The 19,987-nt window shown below is 37.7% G+C and overlaps 2 protein-coding genes across 2 annotated transcripts; both read left to right on the top strand.

Moving 5' to 3' along the window:
* Positions 1-9,556: 9,556 nt before the first annotated feature.
* On the top strand, positions 9,557-14,675 carry LOC116253486 (CBS domain-containing protein CBSX1, chloroplastic-like). The gene is made up of 8 exons (XM_031628310.2): positions 9,557-9,880; positions 11,736-11,823; positions 11,913-11,977; positions 12,724-12,772; positions 12,930-12,985; positions 13,390-13,505; positions 14,132-14,189; positions 14,277-14,675. The coding sequence occupies exons 1-8, from the start codon at positions 9,662-9,664 to the stop codon at positions 14,349-14,351; spliced, it is 726 nt and encodes a 241-aa protein (XP_031484170.1). The 5' UTR covers positions 9,557-9,661; the 3' UTR covers positions 14,352-14,675.
* Positions 14,676-17,310: 2,635 nt separating this feature from the next.
* LOC116253601 (uncharacterized) lies at positions 17,311-19,526 on the top strand. The gene has a single exon (XM_031628508.2). It carries the CDS (start codon positions 17,366-17,368, stop codon positions 18,668-18,670), a length of 1,305 nt encoding a protein of 434 aa, XP_031484368.1. The 5' UTR covers positions 17,311-17,365; the 3' UTR covers positions 18,671-19,526.
* The last annotated feature ends 461 nt before the right edge of the window (positions 19,527-19,987 follow it).

The raw sequence follows: 19,987 nt of genomic DNA, 5'->3' as shown, positions 1-19,987 counted from the left end.
TTTAACACAAATTTAAAAGTCCGGTTTTTGTCCGTATTGTCCAATTAATTCATGTATTACTATATATTCAATAAAGCACAAATTTCATTTAGACGTGGGCAACGGGTCGGTCCGTTTGGTAATAAAAAAATATTTTTAAAATAAAATTTTAGTAATATAAAATATATTTTTAATAATAAAATACATATTATTCAATTTTAAAAATTTTATTTTTTTTTAATTCTAAACTATCAAGCCTAACCGGCACATCAAGCACCCTGCCTGCCAGGCCATTTTCTCAGCCCGAACCCAACCAGGCCGGGTACGAGATACCCAATGGGTACCCAGCCCGTTGCCCAAGTTGCCCAAGTCTACTTAGCATATGCTGGTTATTTGTCGTTCTAATTTCTAGACCAAGTCTTTGTGCATCCAACATGCAATGGGTCCGAACAAGAAGTAGGTGAGATCATAAATATTACATTATATTTGTTTGGCTCTTGTATGACTTCTGTAGATGGTTTGGATCAAGCATCTGGATTTAGTACATGCATCCAAACTGTTTTGGATTTGGATCAAGCATCTGGATTTAGTACATGCATCCAAACTGTTTTGGATTTGGAGCAAGCATCTGAATTTAGTACATGCATCCAAACTGGTTTTTTTGTTTTCATGAATGGTCCTTCATGTTCACTTTCTGGAATCAGGGCACCATGGTGGTCCGACGGCGTTCTCTCCCCCACCTCCTCTCTCTTAATTTTCCGGTGAGCTAGAGAAAACCCTACAGAACCCCACCATCGGAGTGAAAGACCGAAATTCTCCGTCATTCAAAGGAGAGAGCATGATAGATAGCGTCTATGGGGATTAGAAACCTAGACACCTTTTTCATAAGTCACCTTACTGCCCTGTTGCGCTATACTCATTGAGCCTCCTTTTAGAGGTGAAATCAGAATTTTTTCATGAAAGAAGCTGAATTAAAGTTTCTAAACTTTTGCTAGAGCAAAAATATCATTTTTCAAAATTTTTATATAAAACAAGTAAATTTTTTTAAAATTTACATACATATATATATATATATATATTTAAGGTGGGGTGAAGGACCAGGTCTGCCCCTGCCTTCTTCCTCTCACTTTTGAAAAAAAAAAGTTTTAAAAAAAATGAATATTTTTTTAGATTTTAGCTTAAAAAAGTGAAACAACAATAGAGTAAAAAGAACACTATGTTATAGGGGCACTTGTTTCTACAACACACGTTCTGAGAAGACTATTTTTGTGTTGTCTAGGAAGCGTGATATCAGGTGTTCTTGCGGAATCCAACAAACAAGCAAACGCTGGACATCATCACAAGGTGTTTCTTACAAACAAAGAACACGGTGGTCCAGAAAAATGTGTTCCAAGAATATGTCTCCTAAGCTTTCACAGTTCTGATCGCCAATTAAGAGACAGTAACTCAACGCTTGAACATCATTCTCAACTTGATCAGAATTCGAGGATTCCAAGCTCTCCAGTTCAAGAACACATCAGCTTCTCATCAAGCTTGCTGAGAGGAACCGCCATGCTTGCATGAAACCGCTTCTTTTTTACACGCAAATAACAAGTTGGTAGGCTCTGGAAAAGAAAAGAAGACGGTAGTCAAAAGCAAAGTTGAATATGAAGTCTCTCACTCGCATTATCAAATTAATAAACTGACGACAGAGTGTCGTTACTACGTAAGAATAGCTAAAGTTGCCTTGCACTCCAAGAACACATCATACATATATAAATATATATATAATAGCTAAACAAATTGTACGAGGTCAAAAGAGTTCAAACCATTAATTTCTACATTTTATGTAATATATATATATATATTTATTTATTGATCACATTAATGATTGTGTAAAAAAAATTTAAGATGCCCACAAGATTTTTCTGAGCTGCTGCGTTTGTCTTCTTCCACAAAAGCATAGGCATCCTTCCTGTGCGCCCACCATGGAGCTCATTGATATTAAAAACTAGGTGTTATTTTGTCCAGATTTAATATTGGTGGGTCTCACAGTGGTTAGGTGTCTGAATCAGCATGCCCAATGTAGAGGCAGGGCTCTTATTCCAAGATATTCCTTTAGATGCTGTGGGGACATCTGGTGTTTGAAGAACAGTTGAAAAAAGCAAAACAAAAAATCTATTTTGTGATGTTTTGGCTGAAAAATTTGCAGCGTTTTTCGTGACACTTTAGAGATAGCTTCTTCTTTTATCAATGTTCTTAAATAAATATAAATATACATGTAAATAATACATATATATATATATTATAAAAAACTTGCATTGTGATTTTAGTTATTCAGTATCACATTCACTCGTAAGGATTGTCTCTTCTATTAAAGAAAAAAAAAATGATAAACATTTTTGTCACGTAGTATTAGCTTATATATATATATTTTTTTGTATATAACTTAAGGTTAAAAGACAGCTCCGTACAAAAAAAAAACTCAATAATGACTCTCATTTCAACAAACAAAAATTTTCAGCATCCTAGAATTTTATAATGTTGAAAAAGACTTTGCGTGAGACCTTTTTCTTTAGCAGTACTTATATGGCATATAAGCACACAAAGAAGATTAAAATATCAAAATATTTTGATGGCGCCAACCATTCTGCTCCTCTCTATGTAAAAAGTTCAATACCCACTAAGATCTTCCGCAGAAATAATTAAAATGTTTTCCAGTTCAAGACGCAAGATGCATCGTTCATCATACAGTTTGATCAGATCTTTGTTTCTAAAAACCCGAAAATATGATCAAACAATAGTAAACTCTTGATCTTCTTCAACTGAATGATCTTAAGAAGATGAAACCTAATAAAGCGGGAAAGCTTGTGCAGTTATGCAGCAAACAAATAATGGTGGGCTGTGATCTCAGGGCTTACGTGAGCTTGAGGAAGAGACATTGTACGAGCATGAGCGACCACTGCCTGTCCAGCTCACAAAAAGATAGAGAGAAAAGACGTGTGCCATCAGGACTTCACAGAAGACACTGATTCAGATGATTGGTACACGTTTCTGTTTTCTTTTATCTTTTACGGCAAGTGGTTGATGTGGGGAGATTCTATTAAAATTTATCATTTATTATTATGATTTGACTATTATTATTCACTGCCATATTTCTGCAAAGATCAACCCACTCACTGCTCCGCTTATTCTCATCTGAAAGTATGCTGTTGTTTAGAAGTATTGAAGTTGGTATATTTTTTTTTGTTACATAAATATAAGCAAGTTGAAGTTGAGGTCCTTATCGTTGATTCAGCTTTTGGCATATAAACATGAAGTATGATGCATTAACTCTAGAAAATATAGCATTTTGAGTCATTTCTTTCTTATCTTAAAAACCAAATTTGAGTTCAAGAACTAATGCCAAGTGAATGCTTACGAGACAGCTGAAAGGAATAGTATTAATGGTTAAAAATTATTTAATGAAAGAAAATGATAATCTAAAAGATTTATTCGAAACGAAATAAGCAATGGGCCATAAGTTAGGTATCAGTATCTCCCTAGTCTAAAAAAATAAAAAAAAACCAAGAATGAGATACTGAGGAAGAACATATTTATGAGGTTTCCTTTCAAGTAGTGTATCCCTTTGCTACCATTGTTTTCATCTTTCCTGCTCACTCCCTAGGTCTTGCTTCATTGAGGAGGTCAAGGAGAGAGAGAGAGATTGGCTTCTTTCAAGTTCCATGCTTATGGAATTGATTGGAGGATGAAGATAAATATTCTCCTTATGATATCAGAAAGTTTTTCATACTTCATGTATATTATATGTATGAATCTCCTCTAAAGTTCGGAAATCTGTGGGGAGGGTCGTCTTCCATACTGTGTGCAACCTGTCTCAACACGTGGGCTATCTTCAACACAGAGCAACCGCAGAACTCAGCGGCGCCGGCGAATTCGATCGTCTCCGGCGAAAGACATCGATGGAGGTATATATCATCCTTGCTCATTCTAAGTTCTAGTATTCTGTGGTATTTGGCTGACAGATTTGCCTCCTACCCATGATCTAATTGGATGGTCTGTGGATCCATGCTGATGTTGCCGGAATTAACTTTTGTGGGTTGGCCTGAAATGGACCAGCTACTGCTCAGCTGCATTATCGCTTTACTTAACTTATGTATGTTCATGGCCAGGATTAGGAAGTTGGTTCAACCACATTGTATGTATGAAGCATGGAAGCTTATCTTGAAGCTTCACAATGGCACTCATTCATTCAAAAGAGGATCATGTGATTGTGCCCGAAAATTCCCTGATTGTAATTACTCTATCGGGAGATCAGCATTTCCCAAATGATAAATTCGAGGTAATTAACTACTAATGAGCTGAATTTATGAACCATGAATGAGTTTCATAGGATAATTTTGAAAATATAATATATATATCTGCATCCAGGTTTTGAGAGAGAAGGTCTCTCAGAACCAGAAGATTTCAGCTCTCTCTCTCTCTCTCTCTCTCTCTCTCTCTCTCTCTCTATATATATATATATATATATATATATATATATATATATATATATATATATATATAAGACTCGTCCTAATTTCTGGAATCTTCAAGGAAAATCCCCCCTCAACACACACACATATATATATATATAATGAAGTTGGCCTTTGCATGTAAAATTAATAAACTGCGGCAATATTCATGATATTTAATTGAAAGCAGGGGGAATTCACAACAATTATTTGTCACTTTGTCCTTATATATGTGTAGAGATGCATTAAATACTCTATGATTTTTATGCCTTTTTGTGGTTAAAGGCACATTTCAACCACCGACTTTATAAGTTTCCTGAGCTCAAGTTCTCTGTTTAGAAAATGGCCTAAAAAAGATGCACATTTACATCGTCAGTATTTTGCCATTGTTAGAAAAAGCAAAAAAAAAAAAAACACATAATTATTAATTTCGGTTGGCTTTAGAAGGAAAACCTAGAAAAGCTTACTTTTTTTTGTTGTTGTTGTTAACATTGGCAAATTTAGGGAAAATAAAAATAACAAAATAAGTTTTCGTAATTAAAGTTGTAAATTTCAATTTACCGTTGGCAAAAGCAGAAATGCCCTAATTGTGCCTCTAATATTATCCATCAAGATTGCATAGAAATGAATGTTGTCAGGCGTCAATATTGACAAGATCGGTGAAAAATGGAGTGCCGTTAATGTCAAAGCCCCCATCTTGTATTTGTTTGCTTCTCCTTTCAACGTCGGAAAGATTTGTCACAAGAAATATCGGGGGAAAAAAAAAGGAACGGAGTCAGAAAAAATTTGAATGGATAAACACTTGTTTAGAGATACCCACATTTTGAGGCGCACATATATATGTATAATTCTAGTGTAGAACTAAAGAAATTTTAAGGAGTTAATATGGGCAACTGCCTACACCAAACATAGAAGAGAATGATCACAAAAATATATATATTGTAATTAAGCAGGCCAGCGAGATATATAGAGAGAGAGTGGTTAAAATGAGAATTCATAACAACATTTGATGTCAAAAAGTTTCATAATTAAAAGAATAAACCAGAAAAACAAAAATAAAAGATGAATATTCAAGACAATCACACAATAAAACGAAAATAAGAAGAGCTGGAGAGAGAGTGGATAGATGGCGGAATACAGTCACCAGCTGTAGACGAAGAACGGCACTGTAATAAAAAAAAAAAAGACATCCCCTTGCACCAGACGAGCCACAACATGCGATGAAAAGGTACTCTTGAAGACGTTGTTGTTGCACTCTTTCCAAATGCATTATCAAGAGGAAATGAGCCACAACATTGGGGGAGACTGAAAAAATAAAAAAAAAAGCAAATGAAAGGTGAATCTGAAATGCTGCTAACAATAAAGAAAATGAGTGTTTTTAGCCACCATAAAAACCAACACAAAATACTTATAAGATAAATAAATTTAAAGAAACATATTGAGAGGGAGAAAAAGAAAGCACTAATACATTAAGATAAATTTAAAAAGGGAGAAAAAATACATTATAAGGAGTTAAAAAAAGGGTTAAAGGAACCAAAAATATAAATTTTTAAAATTTTCATAGGTTAAATTAAAATTTTTGTAAATTACATTTAAATTTCTGAAAATGTGAGGAGGCAATGACCCCTGCTAGGTCCACTGCCAGAGAGAGGAAGAAAGGGACAACATAATAAGTCATCAGAAAATTCAGAAAAGATAAAAAAAAAAAAAGATACACTATACGATAATTTCAGGAAAAACTGTAAAAACAAAGAGAGAGAGATTAAAGTTGTGAAAGAGCAGATCTATAGAGAGAGAGAGAGAGAGAGAGAGAGAGATGATATCATTAAAGTTGTGAAAGGAGCAGATCCCATATATATATATATATAATATATATATGTGGTCGTTTTCCGGGCAGCATCAAAAAGCTCATCATTCTTCCTACCGACACCCCTTCCTCTGTCCATTCATCATAACATGAGGGCACTTATAAAATTAAACATAAAGTGTCATTATTAATCAGGCCGAGCTACTAATTTTTCATCTCATAGGCATTCAATTATAGTTTCAAAATTTCACATAATTTATCAAAACATTTATATTGGATAAAACTTTTTTTTAAATTTTATAAATAAAAATTTGATTTTTTTTTTTTTTTAAATCCTAGGGGGACCATGGCCCCTGTGGGCCCTAGGCAGGCCAACACTCCATGCTCATTGCTTACTCATTAAAAGTATGATATGTTGCAGATCTCTTATACTTTTCTTTTCTAATAAGATCCTAAGTCACAATAGATTTAATGTAAACTTTTTAAAAGCAATAGAACTAGAACTTGAACTTTCATTCATGCTCCGAGAGATAACCTAAAGAGATAGAAGCCTTTTCATTTTTTTCTTTACACCTAGGGTTTAAGGGTGGTTTGATATCTTAATAGAAAATTGTACACCCATCAATTAGAGTGTCACACATCTACTATTTGCAGTCTAAAGGAATAACATCTATACAAATCAAACTGACAACCTGATCAACCAGCTACACTTCCTCAAAGTTGCTGCTTTCTTTCATGTCGGGATAAATACATTGTAAAAGTTGTGAAATAGATTATTGTTTACTACAACAAAGGTGCTATCTATTAACCAAAGAAATGCCCCGTTTGTTTAATCTGTCTTGAGTTTACTCTTGATATGACTACTCAGACTCATTTGGTGACGGAAGGATCAACTATAAACATAAACTTAGGAGTAGATTACCTAGCTCATTGCAACATGGGCCTGCAATTGCTGGCACATTAATTGAGAATCAAATATGTACTCATAAATGTGTTCAAATGTGTGTGTGTGTCTTTTTTACTCACAAATGGTCCCTAAAGTTTAAATGTATTGTTCTAGTCATAAAAGACTTAGTGCCTCCTATATAATCAAAATTTTAATAGTAGAAAAATCAAAATGCTGTATGAAAATAACTTGAATTATCATACTTAATTAGTCTTAAAAAACTTGTGGACATGTTTATATTTTATTTATGACATTTTTAACAAGAACTTAAATGATCTGGCTTTTATTTTGTTAGGATCCTCGCCGGCATTACAACAGTATATTTTATCCACAATAATAATTAAGATGACTAGCTTTATTCAATTTAAGAGATTTAATAACTTAGCAGGAGCTGCTCCAATTTGAATTATGATCAAATTAGCTATATGTGGGGCTATTAGGGTTTGATCATTTATAAATAGATGAGAAAATAAGTGAACTCTATGTCTCCAAGGGAGGTTGGTGCAGCAGATGGGTGGAGGTTGATAGACAGTCAGTTTGTACGATCTCTCGTGATATCAACTCATTGTATTATAAAAAAGAACACCAATATGCAAGTTGAAACATAGCCGAGACTTAATCACTCCGATGAAGAAAAAAGTAGGCCTACTACCTTGGGGTGATGGAAAAAAGGGTGAAAGCTTCAACTTTCCAATAGAGAAGTAAGATAAAATACTCTTCTTTCTCACTCTAAACTCTATGATTTTTAGTCAATTAATTTTATACAGACTTCCAATGGCAAGAGAGTTCCAATTACTCCTCGCGTTCCCTTGAGAGTGAGTTTTTCATGAGATTTTCAAATATTTTTCTTTCAGGTTTTTAAGAACTTTTTATTACACACAAGAAAAAAGGGTTTCCAGATCTTCAATGTAAAAAGCTGACACGATATTATTTAATCAATTGATTTTCTAAAATACAATCAAAATTATTTAATAGTTGACACAAAATAGAATTGGTTTTATGATGCTGATTTAGATATCAATAAAAGAACACTAATAAGCTCGAAGTGCGCTAATCATCAATTAATGTTAATGGACACAATGACTTAGAATTGTTGAAGGCATTTTAGTATTTTTTTCACGTCAACCCTAACCTGATCTAGCGATAACCTAATCAAAGAATTAACAGAGAAAAGTTTTTCTTTTGTTATTTATGCAAAATTAAGGTGCATTTATAGCAATACAAAGGAGTTATGCATATTTTTTATTATTCCAACTTTTGTTGGGGGATCAACAGGAGTATTTCAGCTTACCCTCCAACAAGAGGGCCAAATAGGAATGTTCAACGAGTCGAACCGCCTTTGGCTCAACTCGTACTCGCTCGGTTAAGCTTGACTCAATTAATCTCGATTAGGCTCTTTTAATGCTAATACTCATTTTTGTAATTTAAAAAAACTTAAAATGACTTAAATAAAAATAGAAAAATTTTAACCATAAAATATATATTAAGGGACATGAGCTTAAATGACTTGAGCTCGAGCTCAGACTCAATTAAGCAAGTAGAGCTCGGGCTCACCTCACAAACCTCGAGTCAAGCTATTTGTGAGTCAAGTTGAGTTCGAGCTAGCTCTGTACATCCTTAGGGCAGAACCTCCCACTCTTCCTCCATCCCCTAGTGTACTAGCCCCCTTTTTGGTCCTATCTTTGAGCGTGTTCATTGGGAAAAAAAAAAAACAAAACAAAAACAAAAAGAATATGCCATTTTCTTGTACTTGAAAATTTCCTTTTTCAAGAGTATGGGCCAAAAAACCAAGTGGGTCTTTGGGTCAAGGCAGTAGCCGAGCTACTCGTTGGTTGGGGTGGGCCATTGCCCACTCCAGCCCATCAAAATTTCATTATAATGCATTAACTTCGACTCCAAAATTATATGCAGTGCCCGCACCATAGTTGTGTCACCAACGCAAGTGCTCTACCAATGAAAAATCGTAGTTTCCATTAGGTCAAGTCAAGGTAGATACTGTATAGTGACAAAATTAGAGGTGCCGGTGATTAAATATTTCAAGGGGTTGGTCCCTTACAAAAGTTGGGCAGTCAACATCTTTGTCCACTTGAAAAAGTGCTACATTATTGTACAAGTTTAGATTTTACAGATTTTTTCAACTTTTCTCTTTCTTTTTTTTTGCGTATCGCTGATACGGTCCGGTAGACATGAGTCGGCGTCTCAACTTTCTATGACAGGTTTTCGCCGCTTTAAGCAGCTTCCTATGACGGAAAAATGTCACTAAATGTAGAGGAAGCGACCAACACAACCCCGTTCTTCTTACCGTTTGGTAATATTATGTATGACGTCGGCGTGGGTTCTTCTCCCTGCCGTTCCATACCTCCCCCTCGCTTTCTGTCTCATCCTTTTCTCTCCTCGCTTGGAGGGAGAGAGAGAGAGAGAGAGTGGTAGAGAGAGATGGCTACCGTCATACTGTCAGAAGCAGTCGTTAGGCCTGGCGTCTGCTCTCTTCCTTCTTCCTCTGCTTCCACTCCTCGTCCTCCCCTCTTTGCTTCCTTCGCAAATGGTTCTCTGAGGTCTTGCCGGGAGGCCAGACTGGCGCTTTTCTTTCGTCGTAAGTTGCCCAACAACCGGATTCCTGCGCGAAGCACCTCATTGACGGCGAATGCTTCTGCGGTAATCCGATCGCTCCCTCCTTTTGTTTATTTCGTGGCCTCGTTTCCTTGTTTTCTGTTATCATTCGGTCATTGCGTGAGTTCCTAAACTTGTTCTCCAAGTTTATTTCCTCGAATTTTGAGTTTCCGAAGGAGGGTTTTGTTTTTCAGACCTCTGTTCTGTGCAATTATCTTTTGGGTAGCTTTTATTTTATTCTTTTAAAGTTCGCTAGGTTAAAAGGGCTTTGGTCCGCTTGGAGTGGGAGATTTGTGGTTGGACCTCTCAAGCATCTGCAAAGTCAGCGATTAGTAGTTCAAATTTCGGATTGTTTGAATTGTTAATTCTATAGTCACGAAGATTTGTTCCGAGTACGCAGCATTTGACCAATGAACTCCTGTGTGGATTCTTCGAAAGTTAGGTGATTTTTTCGTTTCTCAGGTGGATCTGTAGTTTTCAACCTACAAAGGGTGATGGTGGAAACCAGAAATAAGGTTACCGGGTCATTTTTCATAAACATTGGCAAAGCCACATGATATTTTTTAAATTTGGGGCACAGCTTTGAGAAAACATATCATTGTCGAGGCTGTTTTTTTTTTTTTTACAATTTTCTGTGGATAAGCTAGGATGTTTGAAGCAGCCTCTTAATGGAATTAGTATTCATTCTGAATGCATGAGGATTTGTTTGGTAAACTGACATAATAAGGAAGTGTCAAAAGACTCATAACTTATTAAAGAAGTGGAAATATGAAAAATAAGATATATTGTCAAACGGGTGATTGAAAGAATCTTTCTAACTACAAGGGAATGATGACCTTTTCAGATATAGAAGTACGGTTTAAAAGATCTTTTTGATAAACAGCGAGAGGCACAAACGTTTCTAAGTACATTTTTGGAGTTGGAGCATTCGGTCCCATTGTTAGGAGACCTGCTTGTTGAGTTGCTTTATGAGGGCACATTCTCGTAGCGTTTTGCAGAAAGAATTAAATCTTCAGGTGGTAACGTGCTTGTAATTTGGAAGAAAAGGTCTGAGGAATCCTCTAATTTCTTTAGCCAGAATTAGTCTTTCGACTGGTCTATGGATGTGTTATGCGGTTTTCCTTGTAATGCAGTTAAAAATATCTTTCCTTCACTTGCATTTGCTGGTGTCGTTGGAAACACTTGAATGGTGAAACAACAGTAGACTAGTTGCAACCAGGTGCAAGTTATAAGACTAGCTACCATTGCTGTGCTAGCCTATCAGTACCGTGTATTGCAGTGATTAGGTTTATCAATTTCTTTTCCTCCTTTCTTGCTAGATTGGAGAAATTGTCAAATACTCGACGAAACTTTTACATGGCCCATGTTGCTAGTTTGAAGCATGGTATGATGCTGATAGGTGTGGGAAAAGGCATGAATGGGAAACGTATATCTAACGTGAGGTAAAACAAAGTCACTGCGAGGTAAAACAAAGTCACTGCACTGAAGTAGCTCTTACAAAATTATTATACAGTTGTACGTTTAGATCATTAAGTAAATAAGTTTGAAGAAAGTCCTAATTATGTTTGTAAACTAAACTTCTTATCAACACACTCTTGAATATGTACACCTAGTTAGTCAACATTTATTAACTTTATATGCTTGTAATTGTGTTCCTTATTCTTGTTAGCTACTTGCAGAATAATTTTTCTTCTGAGCTATGGTCTTTAAGGGTGGTTCAAGCTTCTTTTTTTCAATTCTTTTCAGGAAAAAGAAAAACCTGGTTTTATATGAAAGTGGGGTTTATATTTCATTATAATTTGACAAAATGGACTCCATGCAAACAGTCATCTTCAGTGTTTCAGTTGTGTGATTGCTTGTCATATTTTGTATGTGTGGCTGATCTGCCAATAATTTTCAGCCAAGAAATGGGGTTTATACAGTTGGGGACTTTATGACTAAGCGAGAGAATCTTCAGGCGGTTAAACCTACCACCAGTGTAGATGAAGGTAAGGTCATAGTTTGGAGAAGCTTTTTATGCTAAACCTAATATAGGTTTTTTCCTTAGTTTTGATGTTTGTTTTGTTGGTATCAACAGCTTTGGAACTTCTCGTAGACAAGCGGATTACTGGCTTTCCTGTGATTGATGATGATTGGAATTTGGTAAATATATCGATTTGCTCGTATCTACTTGTTATTTGTTTTGTGGGAATGATTATGTGCTCATAAGACTATTTTGTTTCCCAATTAAATTTGTGCTATGTAGGGGTGATATTTGCTCATGATCACATTATGTTGTGCCTCATAGAAAGCATTCTCCATTTGTTTATTTATTTGTTTCTCAGGTGGGGGTTCTCAGGTGCAGTCACATGGTTAACACAATAGGGAATTGGTTAAAGTTCATATGTTTGTGGCAACTTTGAAGAGGCCGGAGTATCCACTCCAATCCCAGACCTTAAAATATTGTTCCTCAGCATTGAAATATATTTCATCCAAGTGGCTATATCATATTGTAGGATGCACCTAATGGTAAAAAGCTGTTTCACCCAAGGGGCTATGTTATAGATACACCTGATACAAGTTGCATATACACTAATTTTTACCGCTCTACCTTTTCAGATTTCTCTACAGTTAATGGTACATGACAGAGTGTGCTCTTTTACATGTAGGATGGTGGTTCTGATGACTTACTACTTTTATTTAAATGGGTGCATATACCTTTTGCTGCAAATTTATAAAGTTGTGAACTTGACCTTCTTGTTAAATTTGCTTCATGCTTCTTGAGCTAGATGTATTGCAGGAACATGGTTCTATGGACTTTCTCCACATGTTCATGGCAATTTTGTTGTTTTGATACTCCGAACATCTTTTCTTGATGAAGTGGCTGTAACATATTTAGCTCGTTGCAGGTTGGGGTTGTGTCAGATTATGACTTATTGGCTCTGGACTCCATATCAGGTTTTAATATTAACTTTAGAATGCTTAAACATGTACCTGTCCTTTGGAAACAGAAATTATGCAAATTTCATGAATGTAGGATTTTTTCTTTTGACCCGAAAATGTCCTGCTCTGGTTGGGTTCAGGAACTTACTTTTTTTTTTCCCCCTGCTAACAGGAGGTGGAGGAAGGTCTGAGACCGGTTTATTTCCCGAAGTTAATAGTACCTGGAAAGTATGTTTGCAGAATATCTGTTGGACTTTTACTTTTGACATTTAATTCCAGTATCTGTTCTCATGTACATATCTTAACATATGCCACTGGACATGGTGTGGTCCAGCCAACAGCCACATTAGCAAATTTACTTGGTTTCACATTGCTTTCAATTTTGACAAGGTGAAAAGAAACTGATTTTTCTGTTAATAGTGAGAGTGTCATTCCGATGATACTAACTTGGTTATGAACGGGGTTGCTGCTGATGAGGTTGTATTGTGTGCTTTCCTTTTGGAGCTATCACATGGGTCTTTCTCCATGTCTATAACCATACATTCACCTTCAAATATTACAGAGTGTTTAGAAATACGTAGTTATGTGTTTTTTCCCCCCTTTCATAATAGCACCTTTCTTTTGTATGGCAGACATTTAACAAGATACAGAGGTTACTTAGTAAAACCAATGGTAAGGTGGTGGGCGATGTGATGACCCCTGCACCACTTGTTGTTCGTGAAACGACAAACTTGGAAGATGCTGCCAGGTATGTAATATCTTTTTTTTTCCTTTGAACTTGATTAATTACTGGATGCGGGCACAAACTTTTAGGTAAAGTTCTTATCCCCTTTTTGGTGTGGTCAAGGTTTTTCCTAAGCTATAGCTTTTGACAATTTTTTTAGTATGATTAATATGTTATGACGTATGAGGACCATGTTTTCATCCAATGGTAGTCAATGGAAGAGCATTTACCAGAAAACATTGATTCTATGCATTCTCTTTATTACCTGACAGCAACATTTGCAGGAAATGGTATTTTCAAAAAAAGAGGGAAAAATTCTTGACCTCCAGAATTTGATCGTCTTTACCTCCCAGAAACATGAATCCTAAGTATTTTGACTTTATTAGTGAAGCATGACAAAAACTTTCTTGTTGTCAAACTATTGTCAAGAGTACATTTTGTGGTAAGAAGGTTGTTGACCACCATAAATAGGTAAATTTTTTGCTTAAAACCTTACTGATATGATCTTTTGCAAACAAACAGATGAGTCTAATCTTTAGCTGTATGCTTATTTAGTGCTCCATGTTGGCTACATGAAAGGTGGTTTCTGATTGTAATGTATATATACCAATTTCTGGAGTTAACAGCCATGCTTTTTATGAATATTTAAGGTTACTTCTTGAAACAAAGTACCGCCGCCTGCCTGTGGTGGATGGCAATGGCAAGCTGGTAAGCACGGCTAGCTACATGTGCTTGTACAGTTGTACTTGTCGTTCTTTGGTTGTCTCAGATGCTAATTGGATTTTGATTATATAGGTGGGGATTATTACTAGAGGCAATGTGGTTAGAGCTGCTCTTCAACTAAAACATGAAAGCGAAAACATGAACTAGAGAGATGCTTAACCAGTGCATTGGAAGGTGATTGACCAGTACAAATGCACTTGAAGGTGATTGACTAGTGCCAAATGCACTTCAGGAAGTTTTGATTAACAAACTCAGGTTCTACTGGAAAACATTCTTCGACGGGTTTGTTGTCTTGCTAATCTTTGAGTGCTATAGTGGGGGCTCACGTGGGGAAAGTTGTTTACGTTCACCATTGTGACATGTTCCTTAACATTGTTTGTACCGATGATCTCCAAAGTGGTCCCAAGAGATAGAAAACATGTATTGCACTAAATATTTTCCCATGTCAAATCCAGGCTATCTAGTTTTCCACTTTCTTCTCCATTCCTGAAGATGGACTTTTTTTTTTGCGATAATGGAGATCTATCATCAGAAAAATTGTAGATTTATAGGCACGTCTGCATTGGTATACGGTAATTTTCGTTAAGGATGTACAACATATGGTATCTGTCCTTCAACAGGTGTAAGCTGGATTCCTACATACGCTGCCAGTAATGCCGAACTGAGAATGCTACTGATGATTAAAGAGGTAATATGAGAATGTACTGATCTAAACAAGGTAAAGTCTGCATTTCTTAGAGATTGTAGCTTTCATCAATAGGCATTGTTTATTGTGTTGAAGAAAGGAGGTCGGTAGTTTATGTTGAATACCTTGAAATTTCTCGACCTGAAGTGCCGTTGTTTCTGTCATTGATCGATCAAGAACTGAAATGCTCTTCCACAATTGCCTGACTTGTCAGGCCACGATTGAAAGGCTCAACTCTCAACATTATTGTATCCTGGGAAACTTCTTGCGAACTCTACTATCTGATTACAGGGGTATCTTTTTTTTATGAAATCTGGTTACAGTGAAGAACTAGAAGTTCTGTTGACGAAGGATCTGTAAGAACGGATGTTAGAGTTGGAGCACGGAAGGCTTTCGGGAATGGCCCAGCTGCCTTCCTGGCTTGTCTAGTTTGGCTGGGCGGTATAACAGTAACACCAAGTCAAAGAATGGCGACAATTTGATCATCATCCATATAGGATTTTAATTGCGTCACATACAGGAATACTGATCTGAGGTTCAATCATTTCCATAAGGATTATAAACAGAAACTCCTGCAACCATTGTTATTCCAAAATGTAGCAACTGCCATTTTCTCAGTTCCATGACACTGAAGATTCTATAGAATTCCAAATCCAATATCTTCCATGTGTCCAATATTTCTCAACGTTAGACAGCCAAGAAACTATAAAATTCATATAGTTAGTGTGCGTGTGTGTGAGAAAGAGAGAAAAAGCACGTATAGTATACTTGTGCTTAACCCATTGAGGGTGAAATGCCATCATCATTCAAAAATTCTCACTTCTCTGTCATTCCTATCGAAAGGATTGAAGATGACCATGTGGGGAGAAACACTGAGCACTCAAAAGCAGCGATAGAAGTTAGCTTATGTGCAAGGAAGAGAGCTGTCTTGTATCATTTTAAAGCACAGGAAGGCCAGATTGGTGAGTTCAGTAATCTATTTCAGATATTCGACATTCTAATCACTATAATTTTATAAGCAATTATTTATGACAAAAACATACAAGGAAAAAGGGTTCCAGAATCTCTTAAGCTAGACGGTCTTCCATTTCGGGGATCATAGTAATGCAGGTAGAAGCTAGAGCACCACACTACTCTATCCTTGGTAAAGAAGTCGACAACGGCTCAAGACGTGTCTGATTCGATAGTATTGCCCATGTGGATCACACTGATGTTTAGCAAGCTGGTTCAATCTTCAAAAGTAGTTTGAGAAGAAGCCTGTTTTGGGGCTAATTTCAGGTTTCAAACATGGTTTTAGGGTCACTGGTGTGGGCCTTCACTTTTTTTTTTTTTATCCTGAATAGCATGATTTTGTCCTAAATAACATGGTTTTAGTATCATTAATGTCAATTTTTTATCATTTTTTTAATCTCTTATTTGTTACTCATTCTCCAACAACCACACAAACACATATATAAATGTGTTTCTGGAGATAAAACTTTTAAAATTCACTTGTCTAAATATTGTTGACTTCTAAACTCTTTTCACAAGCCCAATCGTCAGAGACGATGGGGAAAATACAGTGTCTGGTAGTACCAGGTTCCAGAACGGATTGGTTAATGCATTCCTTATGTAGATATAGCAGGCCTTTCCTTTAAGATTCTGTTAAATATCAAACAAGTATAGAACTTGAATTTCATATTGAGTTACACATTCTTTTCTTTAATGAAGCCTTAAGTTTTGTTATGAAACACAGTGGTTCACACAAAATGGGTCAATGTTTCAGATCCTGTGGATTGCTCCGGTGCATTATTCTTGTAGGCTGTAAATAGTGGTAAGCGTGACACTCAAATGAAATAGCATAACATAATTCCATAAGTCTGCCCAAGAACTGGAGCAAGCCAGAACTTGGAGGCATAAAAGTATAACCTTGGGGGCTTTAAGTTGAAGGCGGTTTCCTTCAACAAAACATTTGAGAAAATTTTATCGACAAAACAATACATGGATTTATTTTTGAGAAAACTTTATCGACAAAACAATACATGGATTTATTATAGGAGAAACTCAAAGGAGGCATTTGATCGCTTCTGCTTTTAAGTCTGTGTGGTTTGCTTTTTGTTAATGTAGTACAAGTTTCACGCAATATCTACGGTTCATCAAACTAGATTATAAATCAGACCTAAGACTTAAACAACAAACCCCCGTTTAGTGACACAAGGTCAGATTTTCAAGTTTTTGAAGAAAAAGATAATTTTAACTTCCACGAATCTCAAATCCTGAGATTGGTAACCAAATATTGATCATAAATTCTATGCTTAAATCATGTCTTCATAAAAAAAGATATCTGAGATTCAACTATAATCACATTCAAGATCGAATTACATAAATAAAGTGTCTTGACTTCTGAAGGTCTCAGGTTCGATGAGGCTCCGCCATGACGATGAGACTTCACCTCCCCAAATGATCATTATCCAAATCCAACCACAAGATATTTGTAATGGGGGAAGATCCCTACAGAAAGATAGAGAGAGAGTGTGTGGGGGAGGAGAGAGCGCCATCTCTCATCCTTGTAAAGAGAATGGCAGCATCGTCGTCATCATCCATTCTGCATTCTCCCTTCCTCAAGCCCACAAACGGACCCCAAATCCGACCACCCATCCAGATACCCATCAGCTCCAAGAGCTTCTACTTGCCAGCGACCCTCTGCTCATCATCATCTTCATCTTATCATCAGGAACAGGAGCATACAGGAGGAAGAGGGAGATCGTCATGGCCCAATACGCAGGCGAACACCACCCTGGATATGGTGAAGGACCGACAGGGAGTGTGGTCGGTAAGGCAGAAGAAGGTGGTGGTGCTGTGGGACCTTGACAACAAGCCACCCAAGGGGCCGCCCTACCAGGCCGCGATGGCGCTTCGGTCGTTCGCCGGCCGCTTCGGCGAGGTCGTGGACGTGTCGGCCTATGCGAACCGTCACGCCTTCATCCACCTGCCGCGGTGGGTGATGGAGCATCGGCGGGACCGCCGCGCCCTGGATGTCCTTGAGCGCAAGGGTCTCGTCGTCCCCGACGAGCCCTACGTCTGCAGCGTCTGCGGCCGCAAGTGTCGCACCAACCTCGACCTGCGCCGCCATTTCAAGCAGCTGCACGAGCGTGAGCGTCAGAAGAAGCTTGCCCGTATGCGCTCCCTCAAGGGCAAGAAGCGGCAGCGCTACCGCGACCGCTACGTCTCCGGCAACAGCAAGTACGAGGAGGCCGCGCGCGAGATTCTCACACCTAAGGTCGGGTACGGCCTCGCTGGCGAGCTCCGGCGGGCCGGCGTGTTCGTCAAGACCGTGGAGGACAAGCCGCAGGCGGCCGACTGGGCGCTGAAGCGCCAGATGCAGCATGTGATGAACAGGGGAATAGATTCCCTCTTGTTGGTGTCCGACGATTCGGACTTCGGGGAGATGCTCCGGCGGGCGAGGGCAAGCGACCTGCAGACGGTGGTGGTGGGCGACGGGCAGGCGCTAAGAAGGCACGCCGACGTTTGGGTGTCGTGGAACGCCCTTGAATTTGGTGAATTGGATTCCGCCGTCGACAATGCGTTCTTCACCGGCGGTGCAGAGGAGAACGCCTCGCGTATGTTCTCAACTTCGTTTCTGGATGAAGAATACGAGTTTGATGATGATCGGGATGATGAAGAAGATGATAATTATCATTTTGGTGGCCTGAGCATTTCAGTTTTCTCAGAAGGGGAGGATATTCTGTACTTGAGCAGCGAAGAAGATGAAGGTGGGGAGGATGTTGAATTCTTCATCTAAGAGTGCAGGAAGGCAAAAACTGTATCCATGAAATGGGTGGTGCTTCTTGTTTGTTTGAGACTTCAAACAAGACGGCTGTTGGAGATTCAAAAGAAGATACATTTCGCTCGATTTTGTTGGTTATAACTAACATATTGCATCGAATTCTTCGTCCAAGTAAGATTTGGATGCAGTTCAGGCAGAGGCATCTTTAGAAACAAGCTTCGTAAATGGTGTTGTCGAATTCTTCGTCCAAGTAAGATTTGGATGCAGTTCAGGCAGAGGCATCTTTAGAAACAAGCTTCGTAAATGGTGTTGTCGAATTCTTCGTCCAAGTAAGATTTGGTTGCAGTTCAGGCAGAGGCATCTTTAGAAACAAGCTTCGTAAATGGTGTTGCGCACTTCTTAGTGCTTACGCCCGACTAGAGCCTGAATCGTATTTCTCAGGCTCTGGCCAAAGGATCTTGCCGTCGCTTGTGGATTTGTGCTAAAGTGAAAGGCTACATCAACTGAGCAGTTTCGTTTCAATGCTTTTTCTGATCATTAATCAGACCCTAAATTTGCTTTATGTTGGTGAATGCGCATTTGCAACATCTTATGAATGAATTGCCCAAATGCTTCTCAATAAAATGTAATCCAGACAAAGCGGATTGGGAGACTCCCAACAGTTGAAAGTACCTTTCTTGTTTGTTTTTGTGTAATTTGCTTAAGATGTGAAAACTCAAAATCAGTGTCATTAAATCTAGGCATGTTAAACCGTCGATCGAGCCTCAGTAAGGAATGGACTATTGTCATTTGAAGAGGAAGACTTCCTTGTAGTCGGTCATTAACTGAAGCTGATCAAGTTAATGGAAATCCTTTGGAGTAGTAGGGAACCCTTTTTCCTTGAACCAGACACCTGTAATCTCCTCTTTCATTATTGTGTCTTTCATTTGTATTTCTCATGGTAGTTGAATTTTTTGGGAATGATTTCAGTTAGTGTCAAGATGGTATCATAGTGAGATACAATTTTTTCGAACAGGATCACATGAGATTAGCTAGTGCGAGTCAAGATATACTTATTTTCTTGGTTAGGCTTGATGCTTGAGGTGATTGCATCTGATTCAAGAACTGAAATGGTTGCATCTGATTCAAGGACCGAAGAGTTCAATGCGCTCTTCAATGCCTCTATTGCAGCACGAAGAATTGCAACACAGCAGAGGAAATTGAATCTTGAAGCCTACATAAAGTGCGCAATGGGTGGTATATCCAATTGTTGAACTAGTTCTTAGAAGCCGTCCACATATTCGATGAACAGCCATTGAAGAAACCTGCAGAAGGTACATCTGATCACCGGGA

Source organism: Nymphaea colorata, chromosome 4, assembly GCF_008831285.2.
Source record: "Nymphaea colorata isolate Beijing-Zhang1983 chromosome 4, ASM883128v2, whole genome shotgun sequence".
In the NCBI taxonomy this organism is placed as follows: Eukaryota; Viridiplantae; Streptophyta; class Magnoliopsida; order Nymphaeales; family Nymphaeaceae; genus Nymphaea; species Nymphaea colorata.
The sequence above is the reverse complement of the archived record's forward strand: the minus strand, read 5'-3'. Positions and strand labels throughout refer to the sequence as shown.

Excerpts from the sequence above, each read along its gene's own strand:
- LOC116253486 (XM_031628310.2), top strand. The coding sequence starts at position 9,662 with ATGGCTACCGTCATACTGTCAGAAGCAGTCGTTAGGCCTGGCGTCTGC. Across the intron at positions 12,773-12,929 it reads GGCTCTGGACTCCATATCAG|GAGGTGGAGGAAGGTCTGAG; the intron begins GTTTTAATATTA and ends CCCTGCTAACAG. Across the intron at positions 12,986-13,389 it reads AAGTTAATAGTACCTGGAAA|ACATTTAACAAGATACAGAG; the intron begins GTATGTTTGCAG and ends TTTGTATGGCAG.
- LOC116253601 (XM_031628508.2), top strand. The coding sequence starts at position 17,366 with ATGGGGGAAGATCCCTACAGAAAGATAGAGAGAGAGTGTGTGGGGGAG.